This window comes from Triturus cristatus, chromosome 1_2 (genome assembly GCF_964204655.1).
Source record: "Triturus cristatus chromosome 1_2, aTriCri1.1, whole genome shotgun sequence".
NCBI classification, from domain to species: domain Eukaryota; kingdom Metazoa; phylum Chordata; class Amphibia; order Caudata; family Salamandridae; genus Triturus; species Triturus cristatus.
The window spans coordinates 1,131,879,339-1,131,901,102 of NC_140580.1; the positions used below are offsets into that span (position 1 = coordinate 1,131,879,339).

A 21,764-nucleotide genomic window follows, 5' to 3' on the forward strand; every position below is an offset into this window, starting at 1 on the left:
CACAGGGGCTTATGAGATGCAGATCTGTACCTCGTAAACCGCTAGGAGTCGTGATTCTGGCACACTTGTAGCCTTTTTTGCAAACATCTGCAGATGTAAAGCGTGATTATTGAGAAAATGACATGGGCATGGCTTCCGGAATAGTCTCCTTTGCTGATGAAAAAGGAAATAAAACAATGTGAATTGAACATTGAAGGCATTTTTATCTCTTAGCAAGCCATCGGACTTTGAGGAGCCATGAGTTGTGCCAAATGGCGCACACATCTCCCATCCTTTGGGATGGGCCGTACCCTCACGGAGGAACACATAGCAACAGCAGCAGGGCATGCTGGGTAATATCCCTCAGCAGACAAAGTTTCTGCCACAGAATCTTTCGTAACCCCCAGGTCATTGGTGCAAATCTTGGTAGGGCCACCTTAGAATTTCATCCTCCTGAGTACAGTTGAGTTAGTTCAAAATAATGACACAATATTTTTTATAACAACGTAGAGAGCTAGACGTAAACGTGGTTTTAAATGTTGTAGTGATGTTGTGTGACTAGTCTTTACTATTGTGATGGATCCAATATACTAATGTACCACATCAGAAAATATCCAATCACAAGGGGGTTGCAGAATGATCTGCCGAATGAATATGAATTATTTTTTTTTTTTTTAAACAATTTTTGTTGGAATTAAAAAGAGAGTACCAAGATTACAAGCGGCATAAGGAAGGAAAGTAACATAGTAAAAACACATAGTTTAAGGGTAATACAATAATAAATATGATGATGTCACATTAAAAAAAAATTGCAAAATGTAGCCCTATGTTATAAGGTAGGTAAAAAAGAGAATAGATTATCTATCTAATATTAGTCTTTTTTATATTTTTTAAGACAGAGAAAAAAGAAAGGAAGACGAGAAAGGAAAAAGGAAAGGGAAAAAGAAGAGAGAGAGAGAGGGAAGGTGAAATAGAAATTAGAGTAAAGATGAGTGTGAAGATAAAAAACGTAGGCAAGGGTAACCAGAATAAATCAGACTTGATTTTCTGAGATAACAGTGAAGATGAAACAGTAGAAATTCAATGTTCATCGCAAATGAAATTTCACCATGTTAAGATACATATTTTAGAATTATCTTTCCAACAAGTAAGAATAGCTTTAAAACCAAGAGCAATAAAAATATCAAATAACCTTGACTTCGAGGAAGTATCCTGGAAATGAACAGACATGGATCCAAGAAACACATTCTGAATTGATAACGGAATATAACATTGCAATATCTTAGAGCGTTTAGACCAAACAGATTTCCAAAAGTTAAGAACATTAGGACAATAATATATTTAGTGAAGTAGTGTGCCATTAGAGGAAAAACATGACCAGCAGAGAGGCGAGGTGGAAGAATTGATTTTAGGAGAAAAATGGGTGTGTGAACCACTCTGTTGTATAAGGAAAATAGGGATTAAGTTATACTAGTCCGTTTGGAGGTAGTAAACATGTTGTGCCATAATTTATCCCATTGCTGAGTTGAGAGGGTCATCGAGAGGTCTTGCTCCCATGCTGTTTCAATTGAGGATTTTAATCTATCGGAAAAAGTTGTATATATGAGAGAGCCTTTAGGAATAGAATTAGAAGAGATATTATATAGGGAAGTCAAGGGAGAAAATGGAGTAGAATCAGCAGGAACAGTTTTGGCTAATAAAAATGATTGCAGTTCTTGTGATAATTGGGAGTGTTGGGTTAATAAAAAAGTAGGTAATGTAGTGAATGGTAGAACAGAATTTTGAGATACTAGTTGGTGAACATATAGGATATCCTTTTCTTTCCAATGCTTGAAGTAGAATGATTTATGGCGAAACTTAATGAATTTATTGTACCAGATAGAGGAAGCAAGAAAAGCTTGATAGAAGTTAGAGCCAAAAGTGAACAATCAATGCAATAAATGTTGGGAATACTTTAAGATAAGGGGTTTGGATATAAAAGTACAATTGGACATAAAGCTAATATCATAAAAAGAAAGTGTATTTAATAAAGAGTGTTCAAAAGTAGCCCAGCTGGGTATGGGGGAGCAAAAATGTGTCTGATTAAGAAGGCTGTATGATATAGCTTAAAGTGAGGAAAGCGTATGCACCCTTCATTTTTTGATTCATTTAATTTGGATAGGGCTATACGGGCAGGTTTATTGTTCCAGAGAAATTTGGTACAGAGAGAGTTAATTTGGTTAAAATATTATTTAGGGATTTTAGAAGGTAACATAGAAAGCAAAAAAAACATGAGGTACAATCACCATTTTAACAGTATCCAATCTACCCCACCAGGATAAGTGGAGAGGAGACCAAGAGAAAAGCACATTTATCATCTTAAAATTTAGTGCACTAAAATTAATGGCAAGAGTTTGAGGGATGGTAGGTGAAAATCTGCCACCTAGGTATTTAATCTTAGATGGACACCACATACAAGTAGTATCAAATAACATAAATTGACAACAGAGGGATTTTAAAGGTAAAATCCCAGTTTAAGAGAAATGTAATTCATAGCTAGATATTTTAGAATATAAATCAATCTCCTGTAAAAAAGGGAGGTTAAGGGATTTGAGAGATATACCAGAATATCATCTGCATAAGCAGATAATTTAGTTTCATGGGAATTATGTTGGAAGCCTGTTATAAAAGGGTTACGCCGAATGCGTTCAAGAAAAGTTTTGAGACAGAGGAGAAATAAAAGAGGAGAGGGGGGACAACCTTGTGTAGTACCTCTATGTAAATTAAAATATGGGGATAGAAATCCATTGACAGAAACACAAGCACGTGGTTCGGAATACAATAGACTGATAAACAAAATTAATTTGAGGCCACAACCAAACCAATGAAGTGTTTTGAACATAAATTGCCAATTTATACGGTCAAATGCTTTTTCAGCATCAAAAGATAGTGCAGCAAGAGGATCAGGATATCTTCAACTCTAATATAAGAATATTGGAGAACATTGTAGCATTATCTGAGGTGAGCCTCCCTTTAATGAAACCAGATTGGTCAGGTTTAATAAGAAGGGGTATAACGTTGTCTAATCGAGAGGCAAGAATTTTGGCAAATATTTTACAGTCATTGTTAATTAATGAAATAGGATGGTAGTATTGACACAAAGTGTGATCTTTACTAGGTTTGGGAATGATTACAATGAGCGCATCTAAAAAAGAGCCTTCTGGCTTAGATTGTAATAGGAAGGCGGTGCAGAGTAAATGTGATGCAAAAATAGAAGAAAAAGAAGAAATATATTCAATGGAAAAACCACCAAATCCAGGGGCTTTAGCTTTCTTAAGAGATTTGATGGCATCCAAAATATCCTGAAGTGTTATATCTTTTTCAGGGAGAGCTATAGCATCCGGTACGGAGGAAGGAGAAGGAAGATCATTAAAAAATGCCTGGGTATGATGTTCAGAGAGATGGGTATCTTCTGTGTATAGTGAGTTGTAATAGGATTGAAAAGCATTAACAATGTCTGAATCTGAATTTAATAAGTTATTACTAAGGTCATTACGAATAGGTCCTATAGTTTTCTTTTCTGATTTGACTTTAAATAGTTAGCCAACATTTTACCAGCTTTATTCTGACCCCCATGATACTTGGATTTTATCTTAAGAATTATGTTGCAAGCATCAATGATAGCTAGTGGATTTTGGCTTTAATAAGGCCACGGAGGTGAGAAGGAGCTTTAGAAGTAAAATAAGTGTGTTCCAGAGTCTTAATATGTTTGAGGCTGGAAAGATATTGGGAACTCAGCATCTTTTTCCTTCTAGCAGTGTAAGCAATAGTGAAGGCTCTAAAAGGGGCTATAAAAGCATCCCAGTTATTGTGTACGGAAGTATTACTAGCTTTGTTAAATTGAAAGAATTCTTTTTATAAAGGAGGTAACTTCTAAAATAAAATTTTGGTCAGATAGTAAGGAGTTGTTAAATCTCCTTCGAGCATGTTTGGGAGTAGCAAGGAATAAATCAAACAAGGAGAAGACAGGGGCAAGATCAGAAATAAAAATGGAGCAAATCTCAGACCATTGTATGGAAGGTAGTAAAGATTTTGCGACCATAATATAATCAATTCCAGTCATAGTGTGATGAACATTGGAATAGAATGTATATTCATATATGTCAGGATTACTAGTTTTCCATGCATCATAGAGTGGACGAGAGATAATAGCGGATTGAAATGCTTTATGCAATTTATCTGGTTTGAATTTACAATTAGATTTCCTGTCGGAAAAGGGTCTATCCAATCATTGAAATCACCAGCAACAATAATATTAGGATTGATAATGGAGTACAATTTTTGTTTAATATTATACCAAAAATCCGGATCAGACTTAACCGCCCCATAAATATTGAAAAAAGTGATTTGCTTATTATAGATATTGGCGTTAAGTTATACCCATCGTTCACTCGTATCACATTCAATTGATAGAATGTGAATTTTTAAAGATTTGTGACATATAATAGCAATACCACCCTTTCAGTTAACAGCAGAAGAAAAAACAACCAGACCCACCCATTGACGCTTAAGTTTAAGTGATTCAACATTGTTGCAATGAGTTTCCTGTAAAAGAGCATTCTGACGATTAAGATTTGATAAATGTGAAAGTACCTTTTGATGTTTAACAGGGTGACCCAGCCCATGAAGGTTCCATGAAACAACATTAAACATGTTGAGGAATACAGACGGGTGTACAGAAACAATGGTAACAAACTGCAAAGACAGTAATGGAAACAGAAAAACACAATTTGTTAACATTTGAATAGCATGAAGGTACTGCCAGAAAATTAAATAAGAAAAACAAATAGACTCTCATGCAATTATAGAGGCAGGAAAAGGAGGACAAAAAAGGAGAAAGGAGAGGGAAGGAGACTAGAGAGAAATAGGGTATAAGAGTAGAGTAAAAGAGATAAAGAAACAAAGTGACAGATCAAGGACATAAAGCCAGATCTGAAGTAAGGTGAAAAAGAAAAAGAACCAGGCATGTCAGCACCCAGAAGCAAGAACAACAATGGAGGGGAAAAATATAAATAGAGTAGAAATATTCAGGCCATATAAACATATAACCATATTGAGGAATAGAAATTAAAGAGTACAGCAAGAAATGAGAAGCCATGGAATAGTAACAATATAAAAATGTAAGGACATTGTGCATTTGTGTCCACAGGTAGCTTGGTGACGGATTGCAGGAACAATTTTATTCTAGTCGGATCTTCAAATGAACGAGAGTCACCTTCTTAAGTAATTTTGCAGAGACAGGGATGAAGAATGCCATAACGGATGTTCAGAGATCTAAGTTGCGGTCAAAGAGCTAAGAACTCTTTCTAGCACTGGGGCATTAGAAATAACCTGAGAAATGTAGATGTTATGACCAGACCAAACAAGGCAGCGTTTTTCTCTGGCAGCTTTTAAAACATGCATGAGATCAGTGAATTCCAAGAAGAGCATTATAATACCACGAGGTTTGGTAGATTGAGGTTGAGGATGACCTAAGCGATGTGCCTGCTGAATATTAGGAGGAACAGAAGACTGTAGGTTTAGAAGATCAGGTAAAAATTCCTTCAAGAAGGAAAGAAGATCCAGGCCCTCAACATTCTCTGATAGACCATAAAGGTGAAGATTGTTTCTTCTATTGCGATTTTCAAGGTCTTCAGTGTGGAGCTTGAGCTTTTGAATTTCTTGTTCCAGCATGGGTATTTTAGTAGTCTAGTCCTGAAGGTGGCCCATGCGCTGTTCCATATTGCGCATTTTGCTTTCCATAGTGATCCAGCGGTCCTCAATTTGTTGCAATTTGTCATTGGTAACACTCATGAACGGTTTAAGGTCACGTACTTCATCTAAAATTGTGTCCAAGACTGGATTAGGAGATGACTGGATCGGAGATGGAGGATTATTTTTGACTCTTTTGGGTTTGGTACCAGAGGAAGACGCTTTAGCGAGATTGAGAGGGTCGCTGGCCATCTTGATGACGTACATAGAACGATGTGAGAACATTTTAGAAGTATAGAGTCTCTGCCCATATAATAGGTGATTGGTGAGAGGAAGTTCAATATAGTTAAACAGGAGGTCGCACTCTATGTGGCGGAGAAAGGCGATTAGTTATATGTGGTAGGGAGACATCTACATAGCAGGATGTGGAGTAGAGAGGTTACAATAGTTCCCACTGGCTTGCCAACATGCAAGGAAACAGGGAGCAGAAAACCTCCTGAGAGAGCGTCCCACAGTTTATGTAATCACATCCACATCCTTTCAGGTTCAATCACATGTTGAAAGCCTGCCCATATAATAAATAGCTGGTAAGTAAAATTCGGTAAAGTTGTACAGAGCAGGAAATGATGTGCTGAGAAGATGAATGACCAACTAAACACGATAGACACACATTTCTTCGCAACAGGTTGAGGAGCGTTGATTTTTGATAGTACCCACCAGCTTACAAACATGTAAGGAATCAAGGGAACAGAAGGTCTCCTGAAAATCCGCCCCACAGCTCACTGTTCCTGCATCATAACATTGCGACAACATATAACACTCAAAGCCAGCAGTCGAAATAGAAACCTAGACCTTCAAAGCCAGGGTATCAATGGAGGACAATATATAAAGGCAAACAAAGCAGAGAATCTTGCCTTCAGTAACATAAATTGTCATATAACGTTTGTTCCATAATGGCTATAAGCAAATTCAGCAGTTATGAAATATACCTTTCAATTGGGGCACGGACTCAGAAGAGGTTTGAGGTAAAACACTGCAGGTGAGCTGTATAAACCATTGGAAAAACGAAGCATAACATGTAGCAGGCATATGGCAAGAAATTCAGATTTTTCAAGAGGATGCTGAAGGGAGTCAGAGATACAGGAGCATTTTGTGAGGAAGAGTGAAAATTACCGGTTCACCCAAAGCGCAGAAAACCGTCATGGTTTTCGAGAGAATGGCAGCGTGAGCAGCGCACCGAGAAAATGACTTTGCCGCAATAGTTGGACAGATTAGACGAGTCCTCAACAGCTCCCGCCAGCAAGCCAGGATGCTAAAGTAAATGAAGGCATGAGACCAGCTTTGGGAGCAGTGGGCATGGTCTCGGAAGGGCCAAATAGATAAGTGTTAGCTCCTTGCGGTAGCGGAGCTCAACGGTCCACCGCCATCTTGCTCTGGCTCCAATGAATATTAATTATACATCTTTATATCTGGGACTACATGTGATTGGCTATAAAGTGCATGGATGGTGGCCTACAAGGAACAGCTGCCACTGTTCATGTATTTGCATTCCCAAAAGGGATTTAAAAAATAAATACAAATTAAACAGAGCATGTTCCTTAAAGGGACTGGTGCTGCTTTTAAAAATAAAAATAATCCCAGTTGGGAAAACAGCGGAAGCAGGCAATGGACCCTTGGCGGCAGCCTTCCAAGACTGCTGACACAATTCAGAAAGGGAAAGGTGTTGCAAAGGAGTACCTTCCGCTTTGGGAATCAGTTATCACTTCCTTCGAGGTGTTTGGAACTGATCAATGATTCACAACTGCAGTGGGGTCTCAAACTATAGATACTATTGTGACTCGTAATTAAAAGCTGACTTCCCTTTCACAACCCCTCCTATTGTGTGTCAGAATGGATCAAAAAAACCAATTTTACGAGTTACAAAGTCTTCATATGGAAAAGCCCTTTTTCGATCGCAAACCCGGTGATTTGGGGAATCACAGAGTTTGCAAGTGCATAGGGGCTTTGTACATCTGGCCCATAGTCCAGCTCATGGCATGTGCTACTGTAAGATCCGTATCTTGAGTAGGCCTGTGTGAATTTTCTGTTACACCGGCATAGTTCCTGGATTTTGCTTTATGCAAAAGGTTCGCCTTTTCAAATACTGTGAAATGTCTCATGATTTTTGCCCATGGGAGGAGGGGGGCTGCTGCGAGTCAAAAATGTCTTGTCGAGAGACAACTTTTCATCGAATCAGTCTCCTGCTGGGGTCTCAAGGGACTTTTTGTGCAAGGTCTGTCCCCAAGGCAAAAGGTTACACGAGATCTAGTTGAAATGTACTTTGCATGTAATTTTGTGAACATATTGCAGAAAACAACCCTCTCTTGCTCAGCTGTCATGCGCGGTTCATTCACTCTGTGGAGAAGTGTGGCTCACTGGTTAGAGGAGGCAGACTTGGAAGCAGAGGTCAGCCCGGGACCAGGGTTCAATTCCCGGCTTGGCTGGGTCTTGAGTCCATAAATGTCCATGGACTCGATAATTCTCGCTCCAGTGCCTACTTGACTCATGGGTTCACACTCTGCGACTCTGGGCAATAGCTTGCTTAATCTCCACATGGGCCCCTCACGGCGGGATGCCTGGCTTTCACCTTGCGGATGCCCTGCCGGGTTATCTCACAGGGGAATACCAGGACGGGTTCCCTAAGCAAGCGCTTAGAGACCGCTTGGTGATTTGCGCTATATAAATTCCTGTACATTTACATTTACATTTACATTTACAGTGAAGTGATGTTTGTCCAAGACGCAGTGATGCGCACTCGGAAATGAGACATGCTGGTAAATCCAATTCAATGAATCTGCGCACAGTGCGCATTATGCATTGCCTTTGGTCCAAATAAACGGATTCATCGTTTGATGAATCAGTTTCCAAAGCACTTTTCGTGATTTGCTCAATCACTGTGGGGGAGGGGCATATTACAGAACCTTTGCACTGGTGAAAAAAACGAGGACGCATTTTGGACGGTCCTCTGGGCAACAATTCAGGAGAAATACATGTGCTCGTTTCCCTGCTACTCATGCACATGCTTTTCTATTTAGTTTGCTTTTACACCAGTTTAAAGCTTCTGTGTGATGGGCCTGGAGTGAAAGAAGCTGTTTCAGTTCTGTAAGTGGCTGGTTGACCAACATGTTCGTGTATCTTGGATTACAAATTAACCTAGCTTCTTTTTAGGTTTCCTCCAAGGGTGGCCTTTCAAAAGCTGCCCTTCACAAAAGTATATGTTTCACCGAAACAGTTTAAAAGATCCCGGGGGGGGCCGATGCCGAGGGGGGTACCAGAGTTCAGTGCCCCCTTTGCTCATGGCCTCCTGGCACCTTTGCTCTGTGTGTGTGCGTGTGTGTGTTTGTGTGTGTGTGCACGTGTGTGTGTGTGTGTGTGTACACACACAGAGCAGTGGCACAGCGAGCTTTGGCCTGGCAGATAAAGACATCTCTGAAAACACTTCCAAGGGGTTGTGCTCACACTGTGTTTTTAAATTCCCAAACACCTATGACTAATTAAATCGTTCTCAGTGTCATAAATACCAACAGAGAGTTGTGTATATTTAGACAAATCTTCTCCTTCGCCTCCACCATTCCAGCATCAACATTGCTTAGCAAGAAAAAAAGTGAAATATATATTATGCTCACACTTGTACACAAGGGCCGTGCAGCAGTTGTGTTATGGCATCACCATGAATGGCCACCCGAAGTTACTAAATTATGTAATTTGGCCTCCAAAACTATCTTGTTGTCAGGACACAGAGCTCCTCATGGCAACATTTAATTTTTACTTGGGGTTCTCAAAATATGTGCACCAGAGCTGCCCACGCCCATATGAAGTTCCAACCGATATCTTTACCAGACATGAAGCAAAATGGGCAACAAGCGGCACACACTCCCATCAAGAAAGACATTATGTAAATTGGCCCTAGTGCCACACAGTATTGAGCACTTACACTCAGACACTATGAGAGGCACTTTTCTCTATTGTCTGTACTCTCAGGAAGACACTTTCTCTAGTCAATCATGTGCAGCAATAACCCCTTTCACTCAAGGTATCTTTGAGGGTATTCTGTCTTGTGCGTGTCTCAAATTGTGGTGTTACTAACTTGAGTTGATTCTATACATATTTCAAGTATATGACATTTTGAGTTATTTTATAACTATATTCAATGTTTATTTTTACTCCAGGTCAGTTTTTGGGTTGTGCGAGAAATTTTGACAGCACAGACTTTGAAAATAAGGGCTGAAATCTTAAGCCATTTCGTGAAGATAGCTAAGGTAAGAGAATTTAATGCAAGTGTCACAATTTATCGCAAGAATATGAACTAAATGATGCTTTTGCAATATCTTTTAGTATTTAAAGATAAGTGAATAGTTAACCAGAAATAAAAACATATTCACTAAGTAATAAACATTGGTATTTTTAAAGTATCTTTCTCTCCATCTCTTAAATTCTATCCTTTTCTAAATACTTAAAATGGTAAAATATTTTGTGTAGTTTACAACAACCTTATGTTTTGCACGTTTTCCTTGTAGCTGGTCTGGGTATGAACCTTATATATTCTTAGGTCCTGGATGGAGGTCATGTCTCTAGAAGAGAGTTTCAAATTAAGAAGAACTAAGGTCCTTGGAAATTTCACCACCCAAATTTAATGACTGGTTAAATACTACATTAGATTTAATTAAATAAATTAAATTATGCGTGGTTCAAGATAGCTCAACTTTTTTAAAATGTACCCTGCATTCAATCTTGGGAAGGTAGATTTAGGGACCTAACTGTGCCCATCTCAAACTCCCAAAATACAGAAAATTCAAACAAAGCCCAAATCCTCATTAAATAATAGCGATTTAATTTAGTCGACGACTGTTTTATTCAGTACTACTTATGCCAAATCTTTACCTATCAGCGTGAGTCTTTATCTGGGCATTAGCCGACTGCATTTTCTGTAATAAAAGTAGTGACTCCATTTGAATTTAATATCACTGTGTACACCATCTATCTTAGAACCCACCTTCTATCTTAGAACCCCCCTTCTATCTTGGAACCCACGGAACCCCATCAGCATCCACTTTTCATTGGTAGACACCCGGACTTTGACAATTTGGAATAACTCTAAGATCATAGAACCTGGTGAAAGGGACTTCCATCCAAGAGTGGCATGGCTTGTATGTTGGATCTACCAGTAAAAACGGACCGAGCTTTGATTAGTTGCCTCACGCAGCAAGTGGGGAGCAGTCATCGCAGAGCAGGCATGCTAATGTATCACTCCCTCAGAGATCGATGCCAAACATGCCAACTGTGAATCACCAAAGTAATCTGGAGTCCCATGGGATTTCAAAAGCTTGTTGTTCCAATGAATTGAATGTGGACTCACCCTCTTCTGGCATTGTGTAGTCTTGCTGGATTTTGTTTGTAAAAGTTCCCCGGAGGTGAGGTTTCAATGTGACTGAAAATATTGTCTCTGCCCGCTAAATGTCCCTTTCATATGTAGTGACACCTGGAGACCTTCATTGGCTAGTGGTTCCCAGCCAGCCAGATGCAATCCACCAAGATATTTTATGGTTCAGAAATCTCCAAGGGAAACTTAAGGTACATATTTTTCTTGGTCTCTTTGTAGTTTATGTGGATAGAGTTAGTTGGGGGCCAATTAACTAAGAATATCTTCTCTGCCTGAATTGACGGCAGAGTAACTTACACCAAGAATTTAAGTTAGCACAGGAAAAGACTAACTTTTAGTTAATAACATTTTAGTTAATAAACATGCTATTGATAGTTATGATCTGCTTAGGGAGGAAGATCTTGATGCTCTGTTTGTAACAGAGACCTGGCTAACGAGTCGTCAGGCCCAGATATCTGGACAGCCATTCCAGAGGGCTATAAAATTGTACGGAAAGACAGGAAAGAGGGCAGGGGAGGTGGACTTGGTATTATATTTAAAGACTACTACACCCTGACCTAGTTGCCCCAGGTAAACATGGAGATGTCCGAGATATTGAGATTTACTTTAACATTTTCTCCTAAACAATCATTATCAGGGGGCCTCATATATAGACCACCCGGTACAGCGGTTGGCTTTGTTCAGGCTCTCTGTGATATAGTTTTGCCTTTGGTCCTGAGGTACGGACATTGTGTTTTGATGGGGGACTTTAATCTACACATGGATAGTGATCAACTAACCGATAGCCATATTCTGATGGAGAGCTGTGCTTCTATGGGCCTTACGCCATCTATTAATGCCCGACTCATCAGGCCGGTCACCTGTTGGACCAAATATTCACCTCTAAGCCCCTTGCTGTCGACCCTCCTGTACCTCTGGTCTGGTCTGACCATTTTCTCCTTAGATTTAGATGGCCAAAATTTAGTAAGGTCCCTCGCAAAGAGAGCATGCCTCCCCGTACAGTCAGGGCTTCTGGCAACTTTGAAGCGGATTGGTTGATTAATAAGCTGGAGGCCTCGAGTCCCTCTCTGACTGGTGAATTTAATACCGATGTACGCCTAGTCGAGGACTGGATTGAGTCCGCCTATCATTCTTTGACTGCGGAAAGTAGCACTAAACAGTCCCGTTCCAAAGTGCCAAGTCCTTGGTTTACTCCACCTTTAAAAAAATTGAAGCTGGCATGCAAACGCAAGGAAAGACTATAGCAGACTAAATATTGTCCATCAGCTAAAGCAGGCTATAAAGCAGAGTTAGACAATTACTACAAAGAAATCAGAATAGCAAAAAAGTCCTACTTTGAAGCCAGAATCTTGAAGGCAGGCAATCAGCCCCGAGAGATTTTTAAAATCGTGAGGTATTTCTCTACACCGGAGCTAGGCTCCAATATAGAGCCTCCCACTAAGGAATGGTGTGAGACACTGGCCTCCTTTTTTCAAGAAAAAATTGCGTCCATCCAAGCCAGCCTCCCTCCACCTGTGATGGACTCTGGGATTTTGGGGCCGTCCTTAGAAGGGACCAGTACTCAAGAAGTTCTCAAAGACACTTGGCTTCTCTCGGGAAGTAAATCCTCTGGACTTTTTTGACCCAATTTCTTTGGAAAATTCTTTAACCCCTTCAGTGCCCATGACGAGCTGAACTCGTCATGGGCTGCGGTGGCGCTGTGCCCATGACGAGTCCAGCTCGTCATGAACTCCGCCCGCTAATGCAAGGCGCGGCACTGGGCGGGGAAAGGGGCGGGCATCCAAGGGGTTAAGGGCACTAAAAGTCCTTAAGTCGGGCTCCCCCTTGTATCCGGTCCCCGCCTCCATTCTGGCACTGGGAGCAGAGGCAATCAAGCCTAACATGAATCAGCTACTAAATGACTCCCTCCTTGGGCCCACGGTCCCCATGAATTGGAAATTGGCCAAAGTTATCCCTCTGCTAATAAAGGCTCAGGCCAATCCCTCTGACTCAGCTAATTGCAGGCCGATCTCCCTGCTTCCAGCATTTTTGAAGATACTAGAAAAGCACGTGAACCAACAGCTATTTTTCTTTCTGGAAAAGAATGGCCTGCTCCACCCTAGCCAGTCGGGCTTTCGCCCGAATCACAGTACAGAAACAGCGCTGTTAGAAGTGGTGGACTCTATCCGAATGAGTCAAGAGGAAGGTGATAAGGCATTGCTGATATTGTTAGATCTGTCGGCCGTCTTCGATACGGTGTCACATCAATTTCTCTCGACACGGCTTCATGCGATTGGCATCAGGGGTTTGGCCTTTAAATGGCTGGCTTCTTTTCTCGAAGGGAGAGGGCAGGAGGTCTGGTGTAACCCTTTTTCAGCTTCCTCACGCTCATTGGAGGTGGGGGTCCCACAGGGTTCGGCTCTGAGCCCAACCCTGTTTAACATCTACCTCACTCCTCTAGCTGAGGTGGCTGAATCATGGGGGCCAAAATTGTTTCCAATGCAGACGACGCTCATCTGTTGTTTACATGGAAGGCTAACGATCCCTGCCCAGGTGTCCTAATCAGTTCCTGCCTTACAACTGTTTTTGGGTGGCTGGCCTCCAACCGGTTGAAATGTAACGCTGCTAAAACAGAACTACTCTTCTTTGGTAAAGCGGCAGAGACCCCTCTACATGTCTTCTGGCCTGCGGACGCTCCGGCCCCCTCAGCGAATTGCCTGGTGGTGAAAAATCTGAGGTTCAAACTAGACAAATGCAAAAGAAACAATTGATGGAGGGAATGCTGTACAATGCAAACATTCACCCCCAGTCACAAGGATCTGAGTTTAATCCATCATTCTTTTGCTCACCATACCACCCCAGTTTGGACACAGCTATATGCAAATCAGTCTTGACCCAGTTCCTTGTGGGAACAGTTCAGCCCGAACTGCCAAGCCAGGACCTCCCTGGACCGAAAACAAGCATCCTGGGACCGATTTCTGGGCATCACCCTCCATCAACCAGGCTAGCTTGAATCCAGTGGTGTAGTGAACACTGGACCCACGTCTGGGCATACCCTTCCCACTTAGGGCGGCATATGCAGAAGAAACAATTGATGGACGGAATGCTGGACAATGCAAACATTCACCCCCAGTCACAAGGATCTGGGTTTAATCCATCATGCCTTTGCTCACCACACCACCCCAGTTTGGACACAGCTATATACAAATCAGTCTTGACCCTGTTCCTTGTGAGAACAGTCCAGCCCGAACTTCCAAGCCAGGTCGTCCCTGGACCGAAGCATGCATCCTGGGACCGGTTTCTGGGCATGACCCTTCATCAGCCAGGCTAGCTTGAATCCAGTGGTGCAGTGAACATGGGACCCACATCTGGGCACACCCTTCCCACTTAGGGTGACATATGCAAAAGAAACAATTGATGGACGGAATGCTGGACAATGCAAACATTCACCCCCAGTCACAAGGATCTGGGTTTAATCCATCATTTTTTTGCTCACCACACCGCCCCAGTTTGGACACAGCTATATGCAAATCAGTCTTGACCCTGTTCCTTGTGGGAACTGTCCAGCCCGAACTGCCAAGCCAGGTCCTCCCTGGACCGGAAACAAGCATCCTGGGACCGGTTTCTGGGCATCACCCTTCATCAGCCAGGCTAGCTTGAATCCAGTGGTGTAGTGAGCACGGAACCCACGTCTGGGCATACCCTTCCCACTTAGGGTGACATATGCAAAATAAATAATTGATGGACGGAATGCTGGACAATGCAAACATTTACCCCCAGTCACAAGGATCTGGGTTTAATCCATCATTCTTTGGCTCACCACACCACCCCAGTTTGGACACAGCTATATGCAAACCAGTCTTGACCCTGTTCCTTGTGGGAACAGTCTAGCCCGAACTGCCAAGCCAGGTCCTTCCTGGTCTGGAAACAAGCATCCTGGGACAGGTTTCTGGGCATCACCCTTCATCAGCCAGGCTAGCTTGAATCCAGTGTTTAGTGAGCACGGGACCCATGTCTGGGCATACCCTTCGCACTTAGGGTGACATTTGCATTTTTTTTTTGTTCATACTAGACAACCAGCTGCTCTTTCGCGTTCAGGTGAACGCAGTAGTTGGCACCTGTTTTGCTCTGCTGCGTCTTTTACGGAAATTCCTGTTTGTTCTATCCAAAGAGGCCAGACAACAGGTGATCCAGGCTTTGATTATATCAAGGCTGGATTATGGGAACAGACTCTATCTGGGGATGCCTCGCTTTCTGCTGGACAGGTTTCAACTGGTCCAAAATGCAGCAACCTGGAACATTTTTGAGCTCCTCTGAAATTCACATGTGTCACACCTTCTGAGGAGCCTTCATTGACTCCCTGTAAGGAAACAATAATTTTTTTAACCCTGCTTATTACACAGAAAGCTCTCTATGGGGACGGACCTAGCTATGTTAAACGTAGAATATCTTTCTACTCTCCTCGTACATAGTTAAGCTCCGCTGACCTGTTGTTGGCCAATGTCCCTCGCTTTAAAAAATCTAGGTCAGGAGGTAAGTCTCTCTCTGTCCTGGGACCATGTCATTGGAATAAAATGCCACTTCAGCTGAGACCAATCAATCAATCAATCATAGGCATTTGTATAGCGCACTGCTCACCCGGAGGGTCTCAAGGCGCTGGGGGGGGGGGGAACGCTACTGCTCGAACAGCCAGGTCTTGAGTTGCTTCCTGAAGGCGAGATGGTCTTGCGTTGTCCGGAGGTGGATGGGGAGGGAGTTCCATGTCTTGGCTGCCAGGTAGGAGAAGGATCTTCCTCTGGCGGTGGCTCTGCGGATGCGGGGGACGGTGGCGAGAGCGAGGCTGGCGGAGCGGAGCTGGCGGGTGGGCTTGTGGAAGGTCAGGCGGCTGTTGAGGAACTTGGGGCCCAGGTCGTGGAGTGCCTTGTGTGCGTGGGTGAGGAGTCGGAACGTGATTCTTTTGTTGACGGGGAGCCAGTGCAGGTCTCTCAGGTGTCCGGAGATGTGGCTGTGTCGGGGGATGTCCAGGATGAGTCGTGCTGAGGCGTTCTGGATCTGTTGGAGTTACTTCTGGAGTTTGGCGGCGGTGCCGGCGTAGAGGGCGTTCCCGTAGTCCAGCCGACTGGTGACGAGGGCCTGGGTGACCGTCTTCCTGGTCTCGGTGGGGATCCACCGGAAGATCTTTCGAAGCATGCGCAGGGTGTTGAAGCATGAAGACGAGACGGCGTTGACTTGTCTGGTCATCGAGAGGGAGGAGTCCAGGATGAAGCCTAGGTTGCATGCGTGGTCCGTTGGCTTGGGGGTGGCTCCCAGGGCGGGGGGCCACCAGGAGTCGTCCCAGGCGGAGGGTGATGATCCCAGGATGAGGACCTCCGTCTTGTCTGAGTTCAGTTTCAGGCGGCTGTTCTTCATCCATTCGGCGACGTCTTTCATCCCTTCGTGTAGGCTGGCTCTGGCGGCGTCCGGGTCGCTGGTGAGGGAGAGGATCAGCTGGGTGTCGTCGGCGTAGGTGATGATCTTGAGGTTGTGTTGACGTGCGATGGTTGCGAGGGGGCTCATGTAGACGTTGAAGAAGGTGGGGCTGAGCGATGACCCTTGTGGAACGCCGCAGATGACTTCGGTGGCCGCTGACCGGAACGGGGGGAGGCGGACTCTGTGGGTTCTTCCGGCGAGGAATGAGGTGATCCACTCCAGGGCCTTCTCCTGGATGCCGGTGTTGTTCAGGCGCTGTACCAGGGTGCGGTGGCAGACAGTGTCGAACGCTGCGGAGAGGTCCAGGAGGATGAGGGCCGCAGTTTCCCCGTTGTCCATTAGGGATCTGATGTCGTCTGTGGCTGCGATGAGGGCGGTCTCCGTGCTGTGGTTGGCTCGGAAGCCGGATTGCGAGTGGTCGAGGGATCCGTTGGTCTCGAGGAAGGCGGCTAGATGTCTGTTGACTGTCTTCTCGATGACTTTGGCAGGAAACGGGAGGAGCGAGATGGGGCGGTAGTTCTTGAGGTCAGAGGGGTCTGCAGTTGGTTTCTTCAGCAGGGCACTGATCTCGGCGTGTTTCCAGCACTCCGGGAAGGTGGCGCTGTTGAAGGAGGCGTTGATGATGTCGCGGAGGTGGGGTGCGATGAGGTGGTCGGCCGTGTTGAAGATGTGGTGTGGGCAGTGGTCCGTAGGGGATCCGGAGTGGATGGTGTTCATTGTGCGTGTTGTGTCTTCGGTGCTGACTGGGGTCCAGGTGCGGAGGGTGGCGGTGGGGGGCATCTGTTCGGTGGTGGGGTTCGTGGTTGGTGGGCCAAAGCTGTTGTGAATGTTGGCAATCTTGTCGTGGAAGAAGGCTGCGAGGGAGTCGCAGTGGTCTTGCGAGGAAGTGATGTCATTGTTTCCGGCGTCGGGGTTGGAGAGCTCTTTGACGATGCTGAAGAGTTCCTTGCTGTTGTGGGAGTTGTTGTCCAGACGTTCCTTGAAGGCTGTCTTCTTTGTGGCGCGGATCAGTTGGTGATGGTTGCGGGTGGCGTGTTTGAGGGCCGTCATGTTGTCTGTGGTCTGGTTGGTGCGCCAGGTGTTCTCCGGGGAGCGGCAGTTCTTCTTGGAGGTGATGAGCTTGTCGGTGAACCAGGAGGCTTTCTTGCTGCCGCGTCTGCTGGGGGGGTTCTTCTTCAGTGGTGCGAGGGCGTCTGCGCAGTTGGTGATCCACTGTGTGAGGTTGTTGGCGGCTTCGTTGGGATCTGTTGAGCTGGTGGGGGGGTTCTGGCTGAGGAAGGTGGTGAGCTGGTCGCCGGTGATCTTGTTCCAGCTCCTGCGGGGGGCTTGTTGAGGGTGGTGGTGGGTCGTCGTTTTACTGAAGCTGAAGTGGACGCAGCTGTGGTCAGTCCACTGGAGATTGGTGGAGTGGCTGAAGGTGACGTATTTGCTGGATGAGAAGACTGGGTCAAGCGTGTGGCCGGCGTAGTGGGTGGGGGTGGTTACCAGTTGCTTGAGTCCGAGGTTGGCCAGGTTGTCCAGCAGAGCAGTGGTGTTGCGGTCCTTGTTGTCCTCCAGGTGGAAGTTGAGGTCCCCCAGGAGGATGTAGTCGGTGGAATTGATGGCGTGCGGGCTGACGAAGTCTGTGATGTCTTCGCTCAACTGTGTGCGTGGTCCCGGTGGTCTGTAGACAAGGGTGCCTCTGAGCGTGGTCTTGGGGTCGGTTTGTATCTGGAAGTGGAGGTGTTCTGCGGAGGTGAAGGTGTCATCGGAGTTGGTTGTGATGTGGATGGTGTTCTTGTGGATGATGGCGATGCCTCCTCCTGTCTGGTTGACGCGGTCCTTCCTGGTGATTTTGTAGCCTTCCGGGACGGCGATGGCGACGTCGGGCGCTGAGGAGGCGTTCATCCAGGTTTCCGTCAGGAAGGCGATGTCTGGTGCTGTCGAGTCGAGGAGGTTCCAGAGGGTGTTGAGCAGGATGCACATCAGGTGTTTGTTGCTGGGGCTCGGTTTAGCAGGTGCGGTGTTGGGTCGGAGGCCGGTGAAGCGGCAGGTCAGGCAGGTGAAGGGTCCGTGGGTGCGTCTCGGGGTGGCTCGGTAGCAGGCGGTGTTTCGGCCGGCGTTGAGTGCGTGGAGGGTTTTGGCGTCGTAGATGTGCAGGGTGTGCTGGCGAGGGCGAGGACCAGGGGGTCTGGCGCTGGGCACGGTCCAGGCGCGGACGGGCATAGACGGGCTTACCTTTGGCGCACCTTCGGCGCTCAATCGGCGCTCCCGCTGCGCACGTCCGCTGCGCGGTCGCTCTGGGGGCGTCATAAGTAAGGAGCCGGGAGGGAGGAGCAGCTGGGTGGCGGGAGCGGGGCGGCGAATGGAATCACAGGGGGGCGGGGCCGCAGGGAGGCAGCGGCGGGAAATTCCCAGGAGCAGCGGGCAGCGAGCGAAGGAATCTGCAGGCAGGAGGCAGCAAAGGCAGGCAGGAGCGGCAGCAGTGAGTGGGGCGACCAAGCCCTGTGGAGGGCTGAGCCATTCCCCTGTTTCTGAAAAAGCTGAAAACATGGCTGTTTTCCTGCCCCTAAGCTTACTCTCCCGTGTTGCGAACAGTCAGTCAGCTCCAGGACACTCTTTGGAGTAATAGTGCGCTTTATAAATACTCCCACATAGACATTGTACAAACAAGTTTCAGATATTTCTGTTATGTAAACAGAATGTATAGTTTTACATAATCCTCATGCACTTTATGAGGGAATTCAATTATATTTCCATTTCTCCATACCCAATGCCACTTATATTTTATACAGCCCGGGCACGTACAAGAGTTCCCTAGTGATCACTTTGAGGTCACATTTTCTTTTTGCTAATCTGTTTGCAGATAGTGTCCTTTCAAAAAAGGGTGTAGTTTGATTTCCTATGTGATACACTTCAAGAGATTGGCCACAGAGTTAGAGTGGTGCAAGGGGGCTCGATTAGACTTTCATTTGGATTAATATACATTATTTCTAGTCTAGTATGGTTTGTGGACTAAAGTTGTGAAAACATTGAGTAGATGTTAAAGGTAGAACAACACTTAATCACTGCAAAGACACTTGAAAGAAAAGACATAGTGCCCCCTCTATTAATGGATAAGTAAAGAACCGAAGGAAAATAGGATTAGGAGGTGGAACCCATGTATGTTGACAGTATTTTGTACAGCTGGGAAGAGTAGATCGAAAAATATTGTTTGTGTGGAGAAGCAAAAGGGCACTTTGTAAAATCTTGTCATTCTTTAATCAGAAAGCAACAGGACTCATAACAGAGTAGGCAGGTCCACTGAGCCTGGGAGAGGACATAGTCCTACCTTGTGATGGTGTGTCTGAAGATTCTATCTTTAATTTGAAATGTAACATTGGAAACTGGTACAGGCGATCTGTATAGGAACCATAGATTACACCAGAAGAAAAGAATAGTTTTGAATTCGTATGATCTGCTTAATCGCTCATCAACTCGGCAAGGAAATTCATCAGCTCAAGAATAGTATAGTAGTGGACTTATAAAATGTAAATCTTGCTCTATTGGAAATGAGAACTTTACAAAACATTGGAGGCAAGGAGATTGGATTCATTGGGAAACAACAGACAAGGTATTCCCAGGGGAGGCAGTGGGATGACGAAAGGTGGAGAATCTGGCGGGTGCAGCATGAACAGAAGGAATGATCAGTGAGGAAAAGGCAGATGAGGAATTCCCCGGGGAATCAGTGGGACAGACTTAAAAGTATTAAAAAGGAGAGTTTTCTGGGCCTGGCAAAAAGCTTATTTTGCCAAATCGAATTGACAGTTTTAAAACTGCCTACCCATTCTGCAGGGTCAAGCCTGGAGACATGCTTTGGTGGTGGCACAATAAGGGGTACAGTCTACCAGGAACATTTAACCTGCAGGCCTTGGGTAAACGTATGTAACGTTGACTGTGGAGTCTTATAGGTAAGTTAAATATGCTAATTAGGACTGCAGCCAATTTCGATGAGTTTTAGGGATCACAGCACACGCACTGGATATGAGTTGGCAGTGCCCCAGTGTCCAAAGTCAAAACCCCAGCACCATCATTCCAGAAAAAAATGGTGGCGACCATACAAAAGAGTCAATTTCCTACAGGCATCCACTAGGGTTCGTACGATAGAAGGCCAGGTTATCCGCATATACCAATATTTGAATATGCCGGGTCCGCCAGCGTATCTTAACACTTTATCTGAGTAATTCTGATGGAGCTCAGCCACAATATGCTCCAGTGCTAGCACAAAAATGATCGGAGATGGAGGGCAAGCCTATTTTGTCCCTTGGGAAACTGTTACGGATGTGTAGAGGGTACTATTGATCCAGACTATGGATGTGAGTGGGGAGTAAAGTAGACAATCCAATCCACAGTTGACTGGGGCGTGCCATCCTCAGCAGAATAGGGAAGATATATCTCCACTCCAAGGAATCCATTGCCTTAGAGGCTTCCAGGGAGTCAGTAGCAGTGTCTGGCTCCAGATTAAGGTCTTGCATAAGTGCGAAGAGGGTTTGCAGATTATGAGCTGTGGAGCAACCCAGGACAAAGCCGGATTGATCAGGCATAAGGAGAGATGGGTGGTTGGCGATCGTTTTGACAAGAATTTTGCCATCATAATTCTAGTAGCGATAGTGGGTGATAGGATTCACATTAATGCGTAGGCTTCTCTGGTTTGGGCAGAGAAACTAGAGCCGCCTCACGGCGTGATGGGGGAAGAATTCCTTAAGAGCTTCTATGCCAAGCTGCAGGTATCCCTGCATCTGTTAGAAAGCCCTCAGGTCTGCGGTCAAGTAGCGATACTTTGGCACTTCCCTCTAACAATCAGTCCTCGTGTCTCCCTATCCAAATACTCAGTACTCTTTATTCCTTCCGTCCTATGGTTTTCCATGGAGAGGGCAGGAGTAACTCCTATGCAGCTTCTCATATTATAATCCCAGAATACTAACAATGCTTCTGTTACAGGAGCACAAGGAAGAAATCCAGATTTTGCCATTTTTATTTCCTTCCCTGCCTCATTTGTACCAGGGCAGGTGGCCTTGCAGTCAGTTCTATCAATTTCACATAGTTTTGTAGTTTTTCAAAAAGTAAAACTTTACGTCTGTTTTGTTTGTCTGTAATGTGTACTTAAACTTACAAGTTCAGAATTTAATGTGGTGTTTTAGAATACACCACACCACACACATACACACAC

General features: G+C 44.8%; 1 protein-coding gene across 2 annotated transcripts in view; it reads left to right on the forward strand.

The window, feature by feature from the left end:
• The window catches only part of RALGPS1 (Ral GEF with PH domain and SH3 binding motif 1), a 1,694,135-nt gene that overhangs the window by 521,025 nt on the left and 1,151,346 nt on the right, over window positions 1-21,764 (forward strand). For both annotated transcript variants that reach the window (XM_085613823.1, XM_085613822.1), the window contains exon 7: window positions 9,918-10,007. In XM_085613823.1, the coding sequence (XP_085469949.1) occupies window positions 9,918-10,007 (90 nt within the window). The remainder of the gene's footprint in view (window positions 1-9,917; window positions 10,008-21,764) is intronic.